The sequence below is a fragment of the Oryctolagus cuniculus genome, chromosome 19 (assembly GCF_964237555.1).
Source record: "Oryctolagus cuniculus chromosome 19, mOryCun1.1, whole genome shotgun sequence".
NCBI lineage: Eukaryota > Metazoa > Chordata > Mammalia > Lagomorpha > Leporidae > Oryctolagus > Oryctolagus cuniculus.
In genome coordinates, this window is record NC_091450.1 from 4,712,315 (window position 1) to 4,734,540 (window position 22,226).

A 22,226-nucleotide genomic window follows, 5' to 3' on the forward strand; every position below is an offset into this window, starting at 1 on the left:
TATTAAGATTTAGAATAACATTCATGTACTCATGTTCATATAAATACACGAAACTAATTTTATGAAGATAACACATCCTTATTCATCTCGAACATCTGAAACTTATGTTATCAATTGAAAGTGGTTTCAGCAGAATAAAATCACACAGTCACAGCGTCAAATTCCGGTGGGGCAAGAAACTGTCCACGCTTGATTAACACTGGTTTCAGACGTCTGGGTACCGTCTCTGCCCACCCTCAGACACCCACTCGTTCTGAGGCCCTGTCTCACACAGACCCACCCTGTCATCTCCCCTCAGAGTCCTCCTGGGCACTGCTCCTCCCACCTCCCCAGAACTTCTCCAGGTAGAAAACTTTACATTGACAAAAATGCACAAGTGTCAATGATGACCTCTTAATATGTGCTTCATTTAAAACTTCAAGTCAGTTAGAAGGATCCAGATTGGTAATGTGAAAACCGACATTCTTCTGTCAAGGAAAGAACAGGTTCCTGATTCCAAGGAAGTCGCTCGAGTTCCTTTCCTATGGCCACCCAGAGTCCCTCAGGCATCAGCTCATCCCGACTACAGGGTCTCTGCTGGGCTTGCGGAGAAGTAGCAGCAGCAAGTCTTTCTGTGTGTCAGAGATGCGCCCTCTAGTGTCCACCATGCGGGCTCCCCAGCACAAGATTAGTCTGATGCCCTGTGTGCCTCAGGTTCTTCCTGCTCAGCAGAGGGCTGGCCTTCCCCCTCCTGGGAGGAGCTCTGGGCAGGTGCCCGCGACTGGACAGCAGGCATGTGCTCCGGGGCCCGGGCGGAGGCCGGGGCTTGGGCCGGGAGGAGCCAGCCCTGGGCAGGGAAAGCCCAGGCTGCCTGCAAGGCCAGCGCATAGCAGCTCTGCATGGCGCTGCATAGAGGCCCGCGGAGCTGTGCCAGCGCAAACAGCTGCTCCTGTGTCAGCGGGAACTGCGCCTGCTGCGCCTGCACCCGGGCTAAATCTTCATAAATGGCCTCAGACAGAGAGCGCAGGGAGGTCACCAGGCTCTTCCGAAGGGGCGGTGGGTGGTCTGCTGGGGACCTGGACCTGCGCCTCCTCTTGTGCCCAGAGCGGGCCCTGGAGTTTGCCCTGCGAGGTTCCGCATGCGCCTCCTGAATTCCTCTGTCATTTCCATCGTCCGAAGGTTTTGCTTTCTTTTTCAAAGTCACGCTGAGCTATTGCACACAGCTGCCTGCAGAGACACACGGGAGACACTCAGCACAGCTCCTTGGGCCCTAAAACCTAAGTCCTGCCCCCTTCACGTGAACCCCACCGAATCCTGCACTTCCTTCCCCACAATGGACTCCAGCAGGAACCCAGGCAGCACCCACCCTCCCCCTCACATGCTCTTGGGATCTCGAAACTGCTCTCAATCTCTGACAACCCCTCCCTTCCCAACCTTGGATAAGCTCCCTGGTCCTGACCCTCTAGGCAGAGAAAGCACGATGCTACCTGTCCCCGTGTGGCTGCTGTCCTCAGAACTGATTGTCCTCTTCCTGGAGCTCACCCCGTCACAGCTGTACTTCGATTCTGCAAAACACAGGGAGTTGGAGTGCCTGCCTCCAAAGGCACAGCCACAGCCCAGGTCTACCCAGGACACAGGGAGCAGCGCCTCCCACCAGTGCTCCCTTCCCCTCTGGTCCCCATACCCCAGCATCTCTGAGGTGCTGCTGACCCATCTGGTCTCAGGGCCCCTGTCTCCCAGAGAAGACTGTGCCACAGCACCCTATGACCTTCTCGCTCCGGGTGAGTCTGAACTGACCTGCTCTGGAAACGCTGCTTCTGCCTCTGAGCTTCCTTTCCTGGGACTTCTCCTCATGTGGACTGGGCTTGGATCCTACATCAAAAGAGAGTACGTATGACTGAGTTTCCCCACGAAATAAAATAAAAATTCCCCACGTGTATAAAATTTGTGTCCTCCAAAGGTTGTTTGTGAATCTCTTTGTCTACAAACTCGAACTTAATATTTCAAGTATTAAGGGGAAGGGGCCAGCTCTGTGGCATAGTAGGAAAACCCATTACAGAACTGGTTTGAGTCCCAGCTGCTCCACTTCCAATCCAGCTCTCTGCTATGGCCTGGGAAAGCAGGGGAAGATAGCTCAAGTTCTTGAGCCCCTGCACCCTTGAAGGAGATGTGGAAGAAGCTCCTGGCTCCTGGTTATAGACCAGCGCAGTTTTGGCTGTTGCTGCCAATTGGGAGTGAAGCAGCAGATGGAAGATCTCTCTCAAACTCTGCTTCTCCTTCTGTGTACCTCTTTCAGATAAATGAATAAATCTCTTTAAGAAAAAGTATTAAGGGGAAACTAATGAAAATAGAAATGGATCAAGGGTGGGGAATAACCTGAGATGTGGACAATGTTTAGACTGGGTGATGTTGGGAAGGGGGAGCCCGGCTGTTGAAATCTTGGTATCTGAATAAGGAGAGATCACGTGCACAGCAAGCTCCCTGACAGATTGGGTTGTCATGTGAGTTTTCCTCCATACTCCTTCTGAATCCTCCCCTACCCTCATAAAATGCCAGAGCATTCGGGTCATGAACTATTAGGGACATGAAGACTTTTCTTGTGGTTTGAAAGAAACGTTCCTTCTTTAGTGACATGTCTCAGATATTTGTCATGAGAATGAAAAACTAATAGCATGTATGCATTTTATCCCACCGGCCCCCATTTTGTCTCAGATTTCAAGTTTCTGGCATCCTGTTGGCTGAGCCAGTTAAGCCAGGATCAAAGGAAAATGAGCACATTAGAGTTCCATAGGTTCATTGCTGCCACATTTCTCAATAGGCCCCTGGAGCTACCAGCTACTTCCCATTTCCCACTTCGAAATGAAACCCTCCATCACACACACAGACCAGCTGCCAGGTTCCAAACCACTTTCCGCACTCACCCTGACATCCCAAGGACCTACCTTGCCTTTGCAGGCAGCTCTCAGGGAAATCAGAAAACAGTGTCTCACCTTGTCCTTGTGGTGGTTGCTCCTCTTCATCTGTGCCCCCATCTTTAAAAGACCTTTGTGGGGAAGAGGGCAGCTCAACTGACAGCCCAAGAGCTTCCTGGTCTGCACTTTCCTGTGCCATCCTGAAGTTCAAGGTTCCAGGCTCAAGTGTGCAGAGAGGGAGGATAGCCCTGCTCCATCTGCCTTTTAAAGCCCCTCCGGAGGGCGGGGCTCATGCCTATTGGAGGGAGGAATTCCTTTCTCCTGTCAATCACCAGTGCAAGCATCAGTTTTCACCTGTGGTGGTGGTGGTGTTGTGACACGGATGTAAGGTCCGTTTTTAGTGTCCAATGCAGAAATACAGTGTGAGAGGACACTGGGACAAAAGGCAGGGGACTGGACCCCATCTCTTCCAGCCCAATTACCACCCAAATGTGTCAATAAGTCCCTGCCTAGATTTCCAGCTGCAGAATCAAACAAGCTGCATGTTGACATTTCTAGAACAGTTTTCCACTTGGATCCGGTGCTGTGGCATAGCCAGTAAAGCTGCCACCTGAAGTGCTGGCATGCCATATGGATGCCAGTTCCTGTCCCAGCTACTCCACTTCCTATCCAGCTCTCTGCTGTGGTCTGGCAGAGAAGTGGAGGATGGCCCAGGTCCTTGGGCCCCTGCACCCAAGTGGGAGACCAGGAGGAGGCTCCTGGCTCCTGGCTTCGGATTGGCTCAGCTCCTGCCATTGTAGCCATATGGGGAGTGCACCATCAGATGGAAGAACTTTCTCTCTCTGCCTCTGCCTCCACGTAGGTTTGCCTTTCAAATGAGTAAAGACATCAGTAAAAGAAAGAAAGAGATAAAAGGAAATGTTTTCCATATGAAGAGAGTAATCAATAGGATTAAATTTTATAGACACAAGCTAAGAAATCCTAGCCATTCAGCAATGACAATATCAAAATAATCAATTGTGTCAGGTTCACAACATAAATGTTAATATTCAAAGGTATGTGAAAAGTGAAAAAAGGCATTCCATTGTGCCAAATAGATGAAGTGAGATCACCTGAGGGTGTCTGGGTACAATCCCATCAGTGCCTGCCTGAAGTTGTTTAAAACCTAATCAGGACTTTAGCTCACTTGGCTAATCCTCTGCCTGTGGCGCTGGAACCCCGGGTTCTAGTCCTGATTGTGGCTCCGTATTCTGTCCCAGTTGCTCCTCTTCCAGTTCAACTCTCCTCTGTGTCCCGGTAAGGCAGTGGAGAATGGCCCAAGTCTTGTGTCCTGCACCCACATGGGAGACCAGGAGGAAGAACTCGGCTTCTGGCTTCAGAGCAGTGCAGCATGCCAGCCCCAGTGTGCTGGACATAGCGGTCATTTAGGGGGTGAACCAATGTTAAAGGAAGACCTTTCTCTCTGTCTCTCTCTCTCACTGTCTAACTCTGTCAAAAAAAAAAAAACCTAATCAGTGCAGGCCTGGTGCTGTTGCTCAGAAGATTAACACCATGGCCTGAGAAGTACCAGCATCCCATATGGGCGCTGGTTCGAGACCTGGCTGCTCCAATTCTTCTTCAACTCTCTGCTGTGACCAGGGAAAACAGCCAAAGATGGACCAAGTCCTTGGGCCCCTGCTTCCGTGTGGGAGACCTGGAAGAAGCTCCTCACACCTAGCCTCTGACAGGTGCGGCTCAGGCCATTGAGGACAACTGGGGAGTGAACCAGTGGATGGAAGACCTCTCTCTATCTGTCTTGACTTCTCTCCGTAAATAATAAATACCCTGTGCTATTTACTGATCTCAGCATGGGTTCAAAAATTGACACAGAACTAGCCAAACTGTAGCTATGTAGGTTAAGCCACTATTTGGCACAGCAGCATAGTCTATAGAGCTGTGGGTTCACATCCTGGCTGCTCTGCTTCTGATCTAGATCCCTGCTAATGTGCCTGCCAAAGCCATGGGGGAAGATCCAAGTCCTGGTACACTGACACACGTGTGAGAAATCTGTTGGAGTTGCAGGCTGCTAGTTTTTGCCTTGAACAGCCCCAGCCACTCAGCCATTTGCAAAGAGAACCAGCAGATGAAATTTCTCACTCTCTTTTTGCCTCTCCCTCTGTCACCATTACTAAGTCACAATAAAGAAAGAATTCATTCATTTAAAGAAATAAAACTTCTATTAAATTCAATTGGTCTTCAATTCGTTTTTATTAAGATTTAGAATAACATTCATGTACTCATGTTCATATAAATACACGAAACTAATTTTATGAAGATAACACATCCTTATTCATCTCGAACATCTGAAACTTATGTTATCAATTGAAAGTGGTTTCAGCAGAATAAAATCACACAGTCACAGCGTCAAATTCCGGTGGGGCAAGAAACTGTCCACGCTTGATTAACACTGGTTTCAGACGTCTGGGTACCGTCTCTGCCCACCCTCAGACACCCACTCGTTCTGAGGCCCTGTCTCACACAGACCCACCCTGTCATCTCCCCTCAGAGTCCTCCTGGGCACTGCTCCTCCCACCTCCCCAGAACTTCTCCAGGTAGAAAACTTTACATTGACAAAAATGCACAAGTGTCAATGATGACCTCTTAATATGTGCTTCATTTAAAACTTCAAGTCAGTTAGAAGGATCCAGATTGGTAATGTGAAAACCGACATTCTTCTGTCAAGGAAAGAACAGGTTCCTGATTCCAAGGAAGTCGCTCGAGTTCCTTTCCTATGGCCACCCAGAGTCCCTCAGGCATCAGCTCATCCCGACTACAGGGTCTCTGCTGGGCTTGCGGAGAAGTAGCAGCAGCAAGTCTTTCTGTGTGTCAGAGATGCGCCCTCTAGTGTCCACCATGCGGGCTCCCCAGCACAAGATTAGTCTGATGCCCTGTGTGCCTCAGGTTCTTCCTGCTCAGCAGAGGGCTGGCCTTCCCCCTCCTGGGAGGAGCTCTGAGCAGGTGCCCGCGACTGGACAGCAGGCATGTGCTCCGGGGCCGGGGCCAGGGCCGGGGCCGGGGCCGGGGCCCGGGCGGAGGCCGGGGCTTGGGCCGGGAGGAGCCAGCCCTGGGCAGGGAAGGCCCAGGCTGCCTGCGAGGCCAGCGCATAGCAGCTCTGCATGGCGCTGCATAGAGGCCCGCGGAGCTGTGCCAGCGCAAACAGCTGCTACCAGCTACTTCCCATTTCCCACTTCGAAATGAAACCCTCCGTCACACATACCGATCAATCTTTGGGAAAGTTTAATCAATAGAAGCCCACTTTGTAAAATGATATGAAAAGGAAGGATGTGCATACCCAATAAACTTAAAAGAAAATATTACCTATAGCTATACATATATATTATTAGAACAATAACATGAAATGGAAAGGTTTCTAGAAATAAATTAAAAATTCAAGAATAAATGAAGGTTTAATAGCAATGTAATAATGTAATAAGAAAGCAAGTGTTCTAAACTCTTCAGCATAACCCTAAACTGAAAAACAGACAAAATGCTAAAAAATAGGAGGTTTAAAATATTAAAAGTGACTCTGAAATGCCATAACTGCCACCAGATTCTCAGATAATTTACTAAAATTTGTTTTACAAAAGTTTCAGTCCTGCTCACGTCATAGCGGGATGCCATTTTAGGTTAATAGCCGTGTCTTCCTCAGGCAGGAGTGGACCTCTAGCATGGCACAAGCGACTTCTCAGACCCGCTACGGATCCCAGTTTGGATCCGTATCAGGTGGAGGGGCCGGGGTCTGAGGAGTAGGGTGAGAAGCCTGGTAAGTTCTGGGTGCCGGAGACCCCAAGGCGAAGATTCACCCATCCAGAGCCCAGCCCCCACCCTCCAGAATTCACTTAAGTCAGGCGTGCAGTGGCAGAAGAGGCGGCCACTTCCGGCATGCCAGACCATTTCACCTTCCAGGTGCCCAGCCCCAGAACAGGGATCTTCGTCATTCTTGGTGTTGTGCTGTTAGTGACAGCTGTCTCTGATCAGTTGGTGAGGATAGCAGCAGCCATGTTGGTTACTTGGAGACCCCACGTGCACTGCAAGCCCCCTGATTGGTTGATGGAACTCATCCTGATTGGCTGGAGACATCATGTGTGGTGTTCTTCTAGAATCAAACAAGTGGTCGGGTTCTTTGGCTAGGAAAGTGGCTCCAGGCTTGCCATCTCCTAGCAACGTAGCTGGTGCCTACCATGCATGCATGTGTATGTGTGCGTGTATGTATGTGTATGTGTGTGTATGTGTGCGTGTGTGCATGTGTGCGTGTGTGTGTGTGAGTGGCTTCCTCTATGTTCTGTTTCTCCCCTGGCAGGAGCTATCTCCAGAGCACTTCAGGCAGACAAGATCTGTGATTCTGTGGCAGTCGCCAGAATAGTTGGGTCTAGGGTATGATTTCCAGGGCCAATCCGTTGTATATGGGGCAAAAAAATATGAGAGATGGCCTCAGCTTTCCTTTCTACAATTAGGGTCCTGGGCTGGGAGTATGTGACCCGGAGAATTCCATAGGCTCTCAAAAATCTCTATTGGCCTTGATTCTCCATCAATGAATCTACTGCCCCTTGAGATTTTGGAAATGCCTTCAACCCCAGGGTGGGTCCTCCCAAGCAGAAAGATGTGGGGCTTGGGGTAAAGAGGATTTGGGTGGTGCAGGATGTGGCCGAGCTCAGGATCATTTCTCCAGGGCCAACACAGCCCTTGTTGGAGCCTCAAGTCCCTCAGTGGGTGCAGGACAAGAGTCATTACCCCAGCTGCAGTGAGTGACCTGGATGCCTCCAGAGGCAGAAAAAAGAGTGAGACAAGGGAGTCTTCTGAGGTCCCTCTCATTGTTACTAGTGCTTGCAGGTCGTGCTCCTTCATCCCCTTCAGTCCTGGACTCCTAATGTGGACACTCAACACCATGTGAAGATTTTGTTTCTGATTTCCTACCTGGGGCCATAGTGTTTGAGCTGAGCAGGCAAGGATGGCAGAGCCCACTGTGCTCAGTGAAGCAGCTATTGCCAGGGTAAAGCCTCCAAAGGTCATTCCGGGTGTCCTCTTAACTCACATCCACCTGGCACCTCCTGTTGCTAGTGTCCACCCCCACGCTATGAGCTGCCCATGAGTTCCTCTCATGTCTATTCAGCACCTGTACCCTCAGCAGCAACCTCATGGAGGGACAATGTTAGGACCTGAGTGAGGCTCTGAAAAAAAGCTGAAATGGATCCTGCCAGGGGCTCAGTCTGATAGGAGAGGACAGAAGCACAGAAGGAGAATGGTGTGAAAAAGAGGAGCAAGTGCTATAGAGGAGTGAAGGAGGACACTGTGAGAGGAACTCGAGAGGGGAGTAGGTGAGAGGATCTGGAAGGCCTCAGGGAGAGAACACTTTTCCTGCATCTCAGAGATCCAGCTTTGCACAAGTCTGGGAGCAATGTGTTAGGGGGAGGCACAACTATGCAGAGATACAGAGGTAGCGGGAGGCATTAGTAGAGCCAGCGAGGAGGTTACAAACGCAGCCAGGGTGTATGTAGAGAATTGTAGGTGAGCTGGAGAACAAGGAATGCGGAGAGGGACAGGCTCTGGGGCCTGGAAGACAGTGCTACTCATCTATTGTTATGTGATGACATCACTCCTATCCCCAATTCAGCAACTTACAACAGCAGACATTATCTCCCAGTTACTGTGCAGTAGGTTCCAAGCAGAGATAAGCCTGGTGCCTCTGCCTGAAGGGCTCACAGAAAGCTGGCACTGCTATCTCAACCGAGGCTGCTTAGGCAAGATTCACTTCCAAGCTTATTAGTAAGTTATTGGAAAGATTCAAGCTTGGCTGGAATCTCTTCATTCTGCTTCCATGGCCCTCCCTCAGTTCTTTGTGATTGGGGCCCCTCCACAGAACAGCTCATTATACCTCAGGTTGTTTCCCTAGAGGAAGGTACCAAGGCAGGTGGAGAGGTGAGGAATGTAGGACAGAGACAGACAGAAGTCACCAACTTTGTGTAACTCCTAGGGGAGGGATTGCAGGGGGGCTGTGCACACCAGGAGGTAGGAGTCATAGTAAACCACATGGCGACTGCCCAGTACTTAGGTAAGGGGGAGGAATTTGGGTCTGATTCCAAATACAAAGGGTGGATGTTGTAATATTTAATGCCAGAGGAAGATGATATCTACATTGCAACTCAGGTCAACTCAAATCTAATGCAGACTAGGAAATGAAGCCAAGAAGTGAAGGAAATGAAGCGACTTTCACAAGGTCATGCCGTTCTGCTGACCAGAGCTGTATTTAGTAGTATCCCATGTTGTGTCCCAGCTCATTTCATAATTCAGTTCGTCCATCTCTAAGTCTGTGCATTAGCTGCATTGGTATTAGCTCATGGGTTTATATGCCATATGCCCCATGAGAAGCCAAGAATGAGGATGCTGGAATTATTCCAGTTGAGCAGAGGGGGGACTGGGAAGACTAGGAAAGAAACAAGGACTTTCTCAGGGCCACAGAACTCATAAAAAAAAAGGATCCAGGCATGACCATATTTGGTCCCCCTTAGACTAGAGTATGGTGGTTTAACATTAATATAGTTGAATTATCAACTACATACACCTGAGAACATGAGAAGGCAGTAAGGTCCATAATTTGGATGGCAATAATTTTTAAATGATGCAATCTGTTTCTCTTCACAGCAGCACTGTGTGAATTAGAGAAGGGTGGGAATGGACCACCTGTTACGGGACAGGCTGTGTCCACAGATACTGACCTCTGTGCCTTCTCTCTCTTCCTCTCCTCCTCCCTCTTCATTTCCTTCTGGGCATGGGATTTGCAATTCCTTCTCTGTGAAATTCAGGAAGAGGTCATTTGAGGAGTGAACCAGCAGAAAGATCTCTTTCTCTTTCTCTCCTTCTCTATCTCTAAACTCTTTCAAATAAATAAATATTTTTTGAAAGTTCTGCATAACGCTCACTACAGCAGCACATTTACTAAAAGGAAAACTCTGCATCGGTTAAGAAATTTTTTCCACCAACATAAACTTATCTTTTACTTCCACTTTTACACATACATATTACACACATACATACACACACTTCTTTCTTCCTCTCCAACTCTGTGAGAAATATTCATAGAGAATTTTGAAGTACATAAAAACTTAACCATGAATTCTCATGGGGGCAGTGAGTTATAAGACAATTTTATATATTTTGTATAATGTAACACTATTTTAATAAAGTATGTGCTTTCATTTTATAATTATCTAAGTACATTAATTGAAGTGATGTGAGGAAGGGAATTCTTATGTTTCCTTGAAAAAGCCAAAATATTGGTATAAAAAGTATTCTCATAAACTTTGTTCATAAATGTTTTTATTGATTATTTATAGAGTCTGAAAATATGCAAGAGTTGAAAATCAAGGTGATTACTATTTATAAAGTGCTTTGGTAACACTATGTAGAGACGAGAGTTTGTTTAGGAAATAAAACTGAAGAAAAATAGTTGCAAGATAAAGATAGCTACATGTATACTAGTGGATAACGGCATTGCCTAACAGAAATTAGGCTTGCCCAAGCCTGGAAGAACTTTCAAGAGAAGCAGTTCTTTCTGTCCTCTAGTGGCCATTTCTTGAGATACAGACAGCTATGTGGGATTGAAGACTATACAGAGTACAACCCAGAAGGAGGTTGAATGACTTACCTTGTAATTAATTTAACCAATAATGCGAAAGATCTCTACAATGAAAATTACAAAACATGAAAGAAAGAAATAGAAGAAAATGTAAAAACTGGAAAAATTTTCCATGCCTGTGGATTGCAAGAGTTAACATAAACCAAATGTCCATACTACCAAAGCGATTTTCAGATTCAATGTGATCCCAATCAAAATACCAAATCCTTCTCATATCTACAAAAATGATGCTATAATTCATATGGAAACAGAAGAGACTATGAATAGCTAAAGCAATTTAGACAACAAAAACAAAGCTAGAGGTATCACAATACCTGACTTCAAGATATACTATAAAGGCAATTATAATCAAAACAACCTGGTACTTGCACCAAAATAGATGTGTAGATAACTGCAACATAATAGAGTCTCCAGAAATCAATCCACACCTCTGCAACCAACTAACCTTTGATAAAAGAGGTAAAATCAATCCCTGAAGAAAGGAATGTCTCCTCAACAAGTGGTATTGGAAAAATTGGATCTGCATGTGTAAAAGTATGAAACAAGACCCATACCTTACACATTCTACAAAAATCAATTCAAAATGGATCAGGGATCTTAATCTATAACCTGATAACATCAAATTACTAGAGAACATGGGAGAAAATCTGCAAGACATTGGCATAGGCAAAGACTTCTTGGAAAAGACCCCCAGAAGCATGGGCAATCAAAGTAAAAATAGGCAAATGGGATTCTCAACAACAACAAAACAAGCAATCCAATTAAGAAGTTGGCAAAGGATTTGAACAGACATTTTATCAAAAGATGAAATCCAAATGGCCAACAGACACTTGAAAAAACCTCAGGTTCACTAGCCATCAGAGAAATGCAAGTAAACATCACAATGAGGTTTCACCTCACCCCAGTTACAATGACTCTAATACAGAAATCAAAAAATAATAAATGCTGGGGAAGATATGGGGGAAAAGGTATCCTAAAGTACCCAACCTAATTGTTGGTGGGAATGTAACCTAGTACAACCATTGTGGAAGACAGCATGGAGATTTCTAAAAAAGCTGAAAATAGATCTACCATTTAACTGAGGCATCCCACTCCTAAGAATTTACCCAAACAAAATGAAATCAGCATATGAAAGAGTTATGTGTACCCCCATGTTTACTAGAGCTCACTGCACAATAGCTAAGATATAGAATCAAGCCAGATGTCCAGCAACCAATGACTGGATATAGAAAATGTGGGCTATATACACTATGGAATATTATTTAGCTGTAAAAACAAAACAAAACAAAACAAAACAAAACAACAACAAAAAATAGTAACATCCTGTCTTTTGCAGCAAGCTGATACAACTGGAAATAATCATACTTAGTGAAAGAAACCAATCTCAAAAAAAAAAAAAAAAACAATACTGTATTTTTTTCCTGATCTGTGGTAACCAATAGAGTACAAAATATGTAATGTATAATTATCACTAAACTAGAGGTTTTTATTTGATTTTTACTTGTTAAAATTCTTATTTAGTGAATTATTAAGCCTTTTCTTGAAATGTACATTTAAAATATTTACTCTCAAAAACTGAAAAACAAAACAAATGGTAGAAGAAATAAGAGTGGGAGGCAGGGTGGAAGAAAGGGAATATCACTATTTTCTTAGATGTGTATGTACAAATCATATTAGAGAATCTGTTAAAAATTAATTAAAATTAAATGAAAAAAGAAGAGTTGATAGATGTGTTACTTAGGTACATTTTGAACATGTCACCATATACACATCTATCAAAACATCAAGTTGTGCGCTGTAATATATAGTTCAATGAGTGGACACTATCTCAATAAAGCTATGAAATGAACAAAATATCACCAGAGGAAAAGGTAGTATTTCACCCAAACAATGAGGAAGTGGGATAATCTCTTTCCTCTAGATCATGTAGACTTTTTAAGTGACTCAGAACTCAGATGAATGATATACCATAGGTGAAAAAAATGCTGCACATCATAGTTTCCAAAAGTATTACTCCAAATACAAAAAGTAGAATCCACCCGATGTCCATGACCAGTTTTTAAAGAGGTAAATAGATGCAAAGAAATACTATTCAGCATGGGAACAGTGAACAGCTGATATTTGTATCGGCATAGCTGGATATTGAAGTTATTATGGTAAACAAAAGAAATCACCCACAAAATAACACATAGTCACAAGAGACTCAGCATTGTGGGCTCAGTACCAGTGAAGGGAAGTTTTTAAGAGACTTTAGATTCAGTTTTGTCAGTTTCCATCAGATTCTTGTTAGGCTCTCTGAAGGCCCACGCACTGATGGAAGTATTACTGTTTTATTTTTATGATTGACTTAAGAGACAGAGATAGATGAGAAGTACCATCTGCTGTTTCACTCCCCAAATACGCATAGCAACCTTTGGGGAGGGAAGAGAATCCAGAATCATGAATCACCAATCCAGCTCTATGGAAGGGATTCAAACACTTGGGCTGTCACTGCTGCCTCTAGGGTGTGCACTAGCAAGAATCTGGTAGTCAGGAGTTGGACTGGGCAGCGGTCCCAGTATTTCAACATAGGATGGAGGTGTCCCAGTCAGCATCCCAACCACTACATCAAATGCCTGTCTCTAACGTTATGATTTTGTTGCTTTTGTATTGTTATGAATTAACTGCTTAATAGCTAATATAATTGTTCCAGAAGATTCTAGGGATTTAGGTTAAATTGCTTGTCACATTATATCATAAAATGGAAAAAAAGAGTGGCTTCAACACAATAAAATCCCAAAGAATCTCAGTGTCAGCTTCTTTTTGGGCAACACAGACAGTCCACACTTGACCAGCAAAGGTCTCAGTAGCCTGAGAGGCTGGCGCCATGGCTCAATAGGCTAATCCTCCACCTGCAGCACCAGGACCCCGGGTTCTAGTCCTGGTCTGGGTGCTAGATTCTGTCCTGGTTGCTCCTCTTCCTGTCCAGCTCTCTGCTCTGGCCCGGGAGTGCAGTGGAGGATGGCCCAAGTCCTTGAGCTCTGCACCCACATGGCAGACCAAGAGAAGCACCTGGCTCCGGGCTTTGGATCAGCACAGTGTGCCGGCCACAGCGCACCAGCCGCAGCAGCCGTTGGGGGGTGAACCAACAGAAAAAGGAAGACCTCTCTCTCTGTTCTCACTGTCCACTCTGCCTGTCAAAAAAATAAAAAAGAAGCCTAAGACCCACCAATGCCCACTGTGGGATAACCACCCACTTCTGAATCCCTGTACCAGGTGGACCCACCCTGTCATCTCCCTCAGAGCAGACTAGAGGAGATCAAAGTTCTCCTGGTGACTACTCATCCCACTTCACAAGGACTTCTCCAAGCCTAAAAGCTTTAAGACCAAAAAGAAAAAAGAAAAAGAAAAAGAAAAAACCCACAGAAGTGTAAATGATTCCTCTTTAACATTTATCTGATTATTTTTAAAAATGCATGACTTTTTGGGTCGGCGCTATAGCACAGTGGACTAAAGCCCCAGCCTGCAGTGCTGGCACCCCATATGGGTACTGGCTCAAATCCTGGCTGTTCCTCTTCCGATCCAGCTCTCTGCTATGGCCTGGAAAAGCAGTAGAAGATGGCACAACTCCTTGGGCCCCTGCACCCTCGTGAGAGACCTGGTGGAAGCTCCTGTCTCCTGGCTTCAGATCAGCTCAGCTCTGGCCGTTGCAGTCATTTGGGAAGTGAACCAGAAGAATGAAAGACCTCTCTCTCTCTTCTCTCTCTTCTTTTCTCTCTTCTCTCTCTCTCTCTCTACCTCTCTCTGTAACTCTTTCAAATAAATAAATATTTTAAAAGACCTTTTATTTATTTATTTGAGAGGTAGAGTTACAGACAGTGAGAGGGAGAGACAGAGAATTGTCTTCCTTCTGCTGGTTCACTCCCCAGATGGCTGCAATGACCGAAGCTACACCAATCCAAAGTCAGGAGCCAGCTGCATCTTCCCAGCCTCCCATGTGGGTGCGGGGCACAAGCACTCACGCTGTCTTCTACTGCTTTCCCAGGTTATAGCAGAGAGCTGGATTGGAAGAGAGGCAGCCGTTACTAGAACCGGTGTCTGTAACAGATGCCAGTGCCACAGGCAGAGGGTTAAACTATTGCACCATGGTGCCAGCTCCCATAAATCTTTTTTTTTAAAGTATGACTGTTGCAAGACAACCAACGATTAACATGAAATTTAACATTCTCGCCATCATAAACCTAGGTTAAACAGGTTTATAATTCTGAGGATGTTGATCAAGTTGCTTTCCCAGTACTGCCCCCATTCTGTCACCAATCAACAATTCCTGAATATTGGGTCTCCGCAGGTCATCCTGAGAAGGAGTAAAAGCAAGTCTTTGTCTCCACCAGAGATACATCCACTACTGAACATGACCCAAGCTGGCAGCACAACTATTCGAATCCTCTGCCTGCCTCAGTTGCCACCTGCACAGTGTGTGACTGGCCTTTCTCATCCCTGGTGAAGCTATGAACAAAAACGAGTGAACGACTGCAGAGCTCAGGCTGAGGGGCCAGAAGGAGCAAGCACTGAGCAGCACAGCCCAGGATGCCTATGAGGCCAGTGCATAGCTGCGCATAGAGACCCAGGAAGCTGCTCCAATGTGCACAGCTGCTTCTGGATCCACAGGAACTGCTCCTGCTGCACCTGTGCTCATGCAACATCTTCATAAACTGCCTCCGGCAGAGAGTGCAGAGAGGTTATCAGATTCTCCCCAAAGGGTGGCGGTTGGTCTGCTTGGGACCAGGATCTGTGCTTCGTCTTGTGCCCAGGGTGGACCGTCCAGGATCCCCTGTGATGGTCATCAGCAGCTTGCTGAATTTCTGTGTGGTTTCCAGAGTCCAAAGGTTTCTGCCTCCTTTGCAAAGTCACACTGAGCATATACACACAGTTGCCTGTGGAAAACACACCCAAGAGACCAGTATTGGTTCCTTGGGCTCTAAAGTCTGAATTCAGATGCCTTCAAGTGAACCCCACTTAACTCTTCCTTCCTTCCCCACCCCTGGACTCCAGAAGGCTGCACCATCCTCTTCTCAACCACTCAGACCCTAACAATCACCTTCCAGCCCAACGCTGCCCCGAGGTGGGGAAAGCAAGATCCTCTCTATGCCAACATGATGACTGTCCTTTGAACTGATTTTCCTATTCTTGGAGTTCACCCTATCACAGCTAGATTCAGATTCTGAGATAGAGAGTTTGAGTGGTGGCCTCCAGATGGACTGCCACAACCCTCTTCCATCCAGAACACGCAAGGAGCACCATTTGTCACCAGTTCTGTCTTCACCTCTGTTCCCCACACTGCAGTATTTAGAAGTCCTGGCTGCCAACCAGATCGCTGTTCCCTGACACAGGAGACTGTGTCATACCATATTTTGTCCCTCCTCACTTCAAGACCATCACATCTTACCTGATCCAGAAATGCTGTTTCTGGCTTTGAGCTTAGTAGTCTGGGACATCTCACTTGCATTGGACTCTGATCCTAGATCAAAAGGAGTCCAAGTGACTGACATTCCCCATAATATAACTCGGATCTAAGTTTTCCTGTCCACTCACATCCAGTATATTATTCTCTTTGTCCCAAAAGTCTTCTGTTAATGCTTAAATGATTAATGGTAATGATAATGGAAATTGAGCAAGGGTGGAGTGTTGATCTAATTCTCGTGCTGAGGGTGACTGGAAATGCTGGGATTGGATTATGTTGTCACAATGGAACCCCCTGTTGGAATCAAGGTGTCTGTACAAGGGGAAATCACATTTGCTTCCTGGATTATCATGTGATTTTCCTTGGCACTTCCAGCCACCTTCATCAGAGGCCAGAATAAAGGGATCATCAAACTCATGGGTCACCCAGCCTTTTACTGTGAAGTTTCAAAATGTGGATTAAAGTGAACCTTCCTTCCTTAGTACCTTCTCCCCCATATTTGTTATAGGAATGAAAATCTAATAACTTCCAGACACATGGAGTTCTCCAGATTTGTCCCTGATTCATGTTTCCGAGTCATTTTGTTACCTTAGCCCTGTTATACCAGTGTCAAAGGCAAACAAAAAGATTAGGGGTCACAGGTTCATTGCCACATTTCTCAATATATCTTGGAGCTTCAAGCCATTTCCCATTCCCCATTTCAAAATTACACCCACCCAAAGATACACAACTCAGTTTCCTGATTCCACATCACCTTCCACATTCCTTGCAGACATCTCACATCTCTACCTTGACTCTGCACATAGCTCAGAGAAATCAGAAGCAAGTGTCTCACCTTTTCCTTCCAGTAATTGCCCTTCCTCATCTGTGCTCTCATCTTTAAGAGACATCTGCGGGGAAGGAGGTTGCTCAGGGGCATGCTCTCAATTCCCAGTCCCATCCTGAACTCAAGTGTCCAAAGAGTGAGGATGGCCCTTCTCCATCTACCTTTTAAAGCCTCTGCTCTGGTCATGGCTCTCTTCTATGGGTGGAAGACATTCCTTTCTACTGTTGATGACCAGTGTCTCAATAAAAATCTTTGGTCTGTGGCTGGAGTGGGGACCCAGATGTAATGTCCAATCTTTGTGCTAAAAATCAGGATAATAGAACCAGAGGGCACAGGGACAGAACTGGTCCTGATCTGAATTCCAGCCCGATTACCATGCTGAAGCATTTTTCTGACCCTGCCCTAATTTCAAGTAGCAGGATCAATGAGGATGTTGGCATTTTTACAAATGTTTGGCACATGATAGAATAATAAATACTGTTAAATTTTGAACAGATGTGTTTAAATTCCCAAATGTTCAGAAATGACAAATTTCAAATTAGTCAATGTACTTAGTGAAATAAGCCAATCACCAAAGGACAAATACCAAATGTTCTGCCTGACCTGTGATAACTAATAGATCACTTAAAACCAATCTATAGAAGTGAAATTGACACCTTGAGAAGCAATGACTTTGAACAGCTCTTTGTCTTGACAGCTGAGGAATTTTTTTTTATACTATTTGTTGAACTCTTTTCTTAACATAGAATTAATCATATGTTTATAAAGATAATTCAAAATAGATCTTAGTAAAAAATAAGAATGGGCATAGGAAAGGGAGGAGAAAGAGGGATGGTGGTGCATATGATGGGAAAAATCACTGTATTTCTAAAGTTGTAATTACGAAATGTATGAAATTTGTGTAATTTAAATAAAATGTTTCTGAGGGAAAAACAGAGTCAATGTTATACAAACACACATAGTTGATAATAAAAAAGTAGAGGAAAATAAAAAACAAAACAAAAAAAGTTCATTTATCTTGAAAGTGATGGCCATGATTAGATCATGTGAGATTATCAGAGCTTTTGGTTAAAACCTAATTAACAACTGATGCCTGGGATAGCAGAAAACCCAGCTGGAAATGGTAACTGGCCATTTGCCTCATATTCCGAGTCATCCTGGGAGACCAGGAAGCATTGTAGAGGGTGCTCAGCACCAACGGTCCAGCTGAGGAGGAGAATTGGATATGATTGTAACACAGAGCTTTGGACCCTGCCCATGGACTCAGGCCAACAATTAAAACACAAGGTTGGGGGCCGGCACTGTGGTGCAGTGGGTTAAAGCCCTGGCCTGAAGTAACAGCATCCCATATGGGCACTGGTTGTAGCTGTGGGTGCTCCTCTCAGGATCCACCTCTCTGCTATGATCTGGGAAAACAGCAGAAGATGGCCCAAGTACTTGGGCCCCTGCTTCCATGTGGGAGACCTGGAAGAAGCTCCTCACACCTAGCCTCTGACAGGTGCAGCTCAGACCATTGAGGCCAACTGGGGAGGGAACCAGTGGATGGAAGACCTCTCTCTATCTCGACTTCTCTCCATAAATAATAAATACTCTGTGCTATTTACTGATCTCAGCATGGGTTCAAAAATTGACACAGAACTAGCCCAATTGTAGCTATGTAGGTTAAGCCACTATTTGGCATGGCAGCATAGTCTATAGAGCTGTGGGTTCACATCCTAGCTGCTCTGCTTCTGATCTAGATCCCTGCTAATGTGCCTGCCAAAGCCATGGGGGAAGATCCAAGTACCTGGTACACTGACACACGCGTGAGAAATCTGTTGGAGTTCTAGGCTTCTAGTTTATGCATGGAACAGCCCCAGCCACTCAGCCATTTGCAAAGAGAACTAGCGGATGAAAAGTTTCACTCTCTTTTTGCCTCTCCCTCTGTCACCATTACTAAGTCACAATAAAGAGAGAATTCATTCATTTAAAGAAATAAAACTTCTATTAAATTAAATTTGTCTTCAATTCTTTTTTATTAAGATTTGGAAGAACACTCATGTACTCATGATCATATAAATACACGAAACTAATTTTATGAAGATAACACATCCTTATATATCTCCAACATCTGAAAATTATGTAATAAGTTGAAAGTGGTTTAAGCAGAATAAAATCACACAGTCACAGCGTCAAATTCCGGTGGGGCAAGAAACTGTCCACGCTTGATCAACACTGGTTTCAGACGTCTGGGCACGGTCACTGCCCACCCTCAGACACCCACTGCTTCTGAGGCCCTGTCTCACACAGACCCACCCTGTCATCTCCCCTCAGAGTCCTCCTGGGCACTGCTCCTCCCACCTCCCCAGAACTTCTCCAGGTAGAAAACTTTACATTGACAAAAATGCACAAGTGTCAATGATGACCTCTTAATATGTGTTTCATTTAAAAATTCAAGTTAGTTACAAGGATTCAGATTGGTAATGTGAAAACCGACATTCTTCTGTTATGGCATCCTCAAGGAAAGAACAGGTTCCTGATTCCGAGGAAGTCGCTCCAGTTCCTTTCCTATGGCCACCCAGAGTCCCTCAGGCATCAGCTCATCCCGACTACAGGGTCTCTGCCGGGCTTGCGGAGAAGTAGCAGCAGCAAGTCTTTCTGTGTGTCAGAGATGCGCCCTCTAGTGTCCACCATGCGGGCTCCCCAGCACAAGATTAGTCTGATGCCCTGTGTGCCTCAGGTTCTTCCTGCTCAGCAGAGGGCTGGCCTTCCCCCTCCTGGGAGGAGCTCTGAGCAGGTGCCAGCGACTGGACAGCAGGCATGCGCTCCGGGGCCCGGGCGGGGGCCAGGGCTTGAGCCTGGAGAAGCCAGCCCTGGGCAGGGAAGGCCCAGGCTGCCTGTGAGGCCAGCGCATAGCAGCTCTGCATGGCGCTGCATGGAGGCCTGCGGAGCTGTGCCAGCGCAAACAGCTGCTCCTGGGTCAGCAGGAACTGCGCCTGCTGCGCCTGCACCCGGGCTAAATCTTCATAAATGGCCTCAGACAGAGAGCGCAGGGAGGTCACCAGGCTCTTCCGAAGGGGCGGTGGGTGGTCTGCTGGGGACCTGGACCTGCGCCTCCTCTTGTGCCCAGAGCGGGCCCTGGAGGATCCCCTGCGAGGTTCCGCATGCGCCTCCTGAATTCCTCTGTCATTTCCATCGTCCGAAGGTTTTGCTTTCTTTTTCAAAGTCACGCTGAGCTCATGCACACAGCTGCCTGCAGAGACACACGGGAGACACTCAGCACAGCTCCTTGGGCCCTAAAACATAAGTCCTGCCCCCTTCACGTGAACCCCACCGAATCCTGAACTTCCTTCCCCACAATGGACTCCAGCAGGAACACAGGCAGCACGCATTCTCCTCCCCACATGCTCTCGGGCTCTCTAAACTGCTCTCAATCTCTGACAACCCCTCCCTTCCCAACCTTGGATAAGCTCCCTGGTCCTGACCCTCTAGGTAGAGAAAGCACGATGCTCCCTGTCCCCGTGCGGCTGCTGTCCTCGAAACTGATTGTCCTCTTCCTGGAGCTAACCCCATCACAGCTGTACTTCGATTCTGCAAAACACAGGGAGTTGGAGTGCCTGCCTCCAAAGGCACAGCCACAGCCCAGGTCTATCCAGGACACAGGGAGCAGCGCCGCCCACCAGTGCTCCCTTCCCCTCTGGTCCCCGTACCCCAGCATCTCTGAGGTGCTGCTGACCCATCTGATCTCAGGGCCCCTGTCTCCCAGAGAAGACTGTGCCACAGCACCCTATGACCTTCTCGCTCCAGGTGAGTCTGAACTTACCTGCTATGGCAATGCTGCTTCTGCCTCTGAGCTCCCTTTCCTGGGACTTCTCCTCATGTGGACTGGGCTTTGATCCTACAGCAAAAGAGAGTACGTATGACTGAGTTTCCCCACAAAATAAAATAAAAATTCCCCACGTGTATAAAATTTGTGTCCTCCAAAGGTTGTTTGTGAATCTCTTTGTCTACAAACTCGAACTTAATATTTCAAGTATTAAGGGGAAGGGGCCAGCTCTGTGGCATAGTAGGAAAACCCATTACAGAACTGGTTTGAGTCCCAGCTGCTCCACTTCCAATCCAGCTCTCTGCTATGGCCTGGGAAAGCAGGGGAAGATAGCTCAAGTTCTTGAGCCCCTGCACCCTTGAAGGAGATGTGGAAGAAGCTCCTGGCTCCTGGTTATAGACCAGCGCAGTTTTGGCTGTTGCTGCCAATTGGGAGTGAACCAGCAGGTGGAAGATCTCTCTCAAACTCTACTTCTCCCTCTCCTTCTGTGTACCTCTTTCAGATAAATGAATAAATCTCTTTAAGAAAAAGTATTAAGGGGAAAACTAATGAAAATAGAAATGGATCAAGGGTGGGGAATAACCTGAGACGTGGACAATGTTTAGAATGGGTGATGTTGGGAAGGAGGAGTCCGGCTGTTGGAATCTTGGTATCTGAATAAGGAGAGATCACTTGCACAGCAAGCTCCCTGACAGATTGGATTGTCATGTGAGTTTTCCTCCATACTCTTCTGAATCCTCCCCTACCCTCATAAAATGCCAGAGCATTTGGGTCATGAACTGTTAGGAACATGAAGAATTTTCTTGTGAATTTCTAAATTGTGGTTTGAAAGAAACGTTCCCTCTTAGTAACATGTCTCAGATATTTTCATGAGAATGAAAAACTAATACCATGTATGCATTTTATCCCACCGGCCCCCGTTTTGTCTCAGATTTCATGTTTCTGGCATCCTGTTGGCTGAGCCAGTTAAGCCAGGATCAAAGGAAAATGAGCACATTAGAGTTCCATAGGTTCATTGCTGCCACATTTCTCAATAGGCCCCTGGAGCTACCAGCTACTTCCCATTTCCCACTTCAAAATGAAACCCTCTGTCACACACACAGACCAGTTGCCAGGTTCCAAACCACCTTCCGCACTCACCCTGACATCCCAAGGACCTACCTTGCCTTTGCAGGCAGCTCTCAGGGAAATCAGAAAACAGTGTCTCACCTTGTCCTTGTGGTGGTTGCTCCTCTTCATCTGTGCCCCCATCTTTAAAAGACCTTTGTGGGGAAGAGGGCAGCTCAACTGACAGCCCAAGAGCTTCCTGGTCTGCACTTTCCTGTGCCATCCTGAAGTTCAAGGTTCCAGGCTCAAGTGTGCAGAGAGGGAGGATAGCCCTGCTCCATCTGCCTTTTAAAGCCCCTCCGGAGGGTGGGGCTCATGCCTATTGGAGGGAGGAATTCCTTTCTCCTGTCAATCACCAGTGCAAGCATCAGTTTTCACCTGTGGTGGTGGTGGTGATGTGACACGGACATAAGGTCCGTTTTTAGTGTCCAATGCAGAAATACAGTGTGAGAGGACACTGGGACAAAAGGCAGGGGACTGGACCC

At 46.4% G+C, this 22,226-nt stretch overlaps 2 protein-coding genes across 2 annotated transcripts; both read right to left on the reverse strand.

Moving 5' to 3' along the window:
- Positions 1-667: 667 nt before the first annotated feature.
- On the reverse strand, positions 668-2,613 carry LOC138847071 (protein FRG2-like). Its single transcript, XM_070064706.1, has 4 exons — positions 2,520-2,613; positions 1,777-1,851; positions 1,414-1,544; positions 668-1,189 (listed from the first exon to the last, which is right to left on the reverse strand). The coding sequence occupies exons 1-4, from the start codon at positions 2,611-2,613 to the stop codon at positions 668-670; spliced, it is 822 nt and encodes a 273-aa protein (XP_069920807.1).
- Positions 2,614-18,825: 16,212 nt separating this feature from the next.
- LOC138846961 (protein FRG2-like) lies at positions 18,826-21,998 on the reverse strand. Its single transcript, XM_070064299.1, has 3 exons — positions 21,844-21,998; positions 20,632-20,706; positions 18,826-20,061 (listed from the first exon to the last, which is right to left on the reverse strand). The coding sequence occupies exons 1-3, from the start codon at positions 21,962-21,964 to the stop codon at positions 19,523-19,525; spliced, it is 735 nt and encodes a 244-aa protein (XP_069920400.1). The 5' UTR covers positions 21,965-21,998; the 3' UTR covers positions 18,826-19,522.
- Between the last annotated feature and the right edge of the window lie 228 nt (positions 21,999-22,226).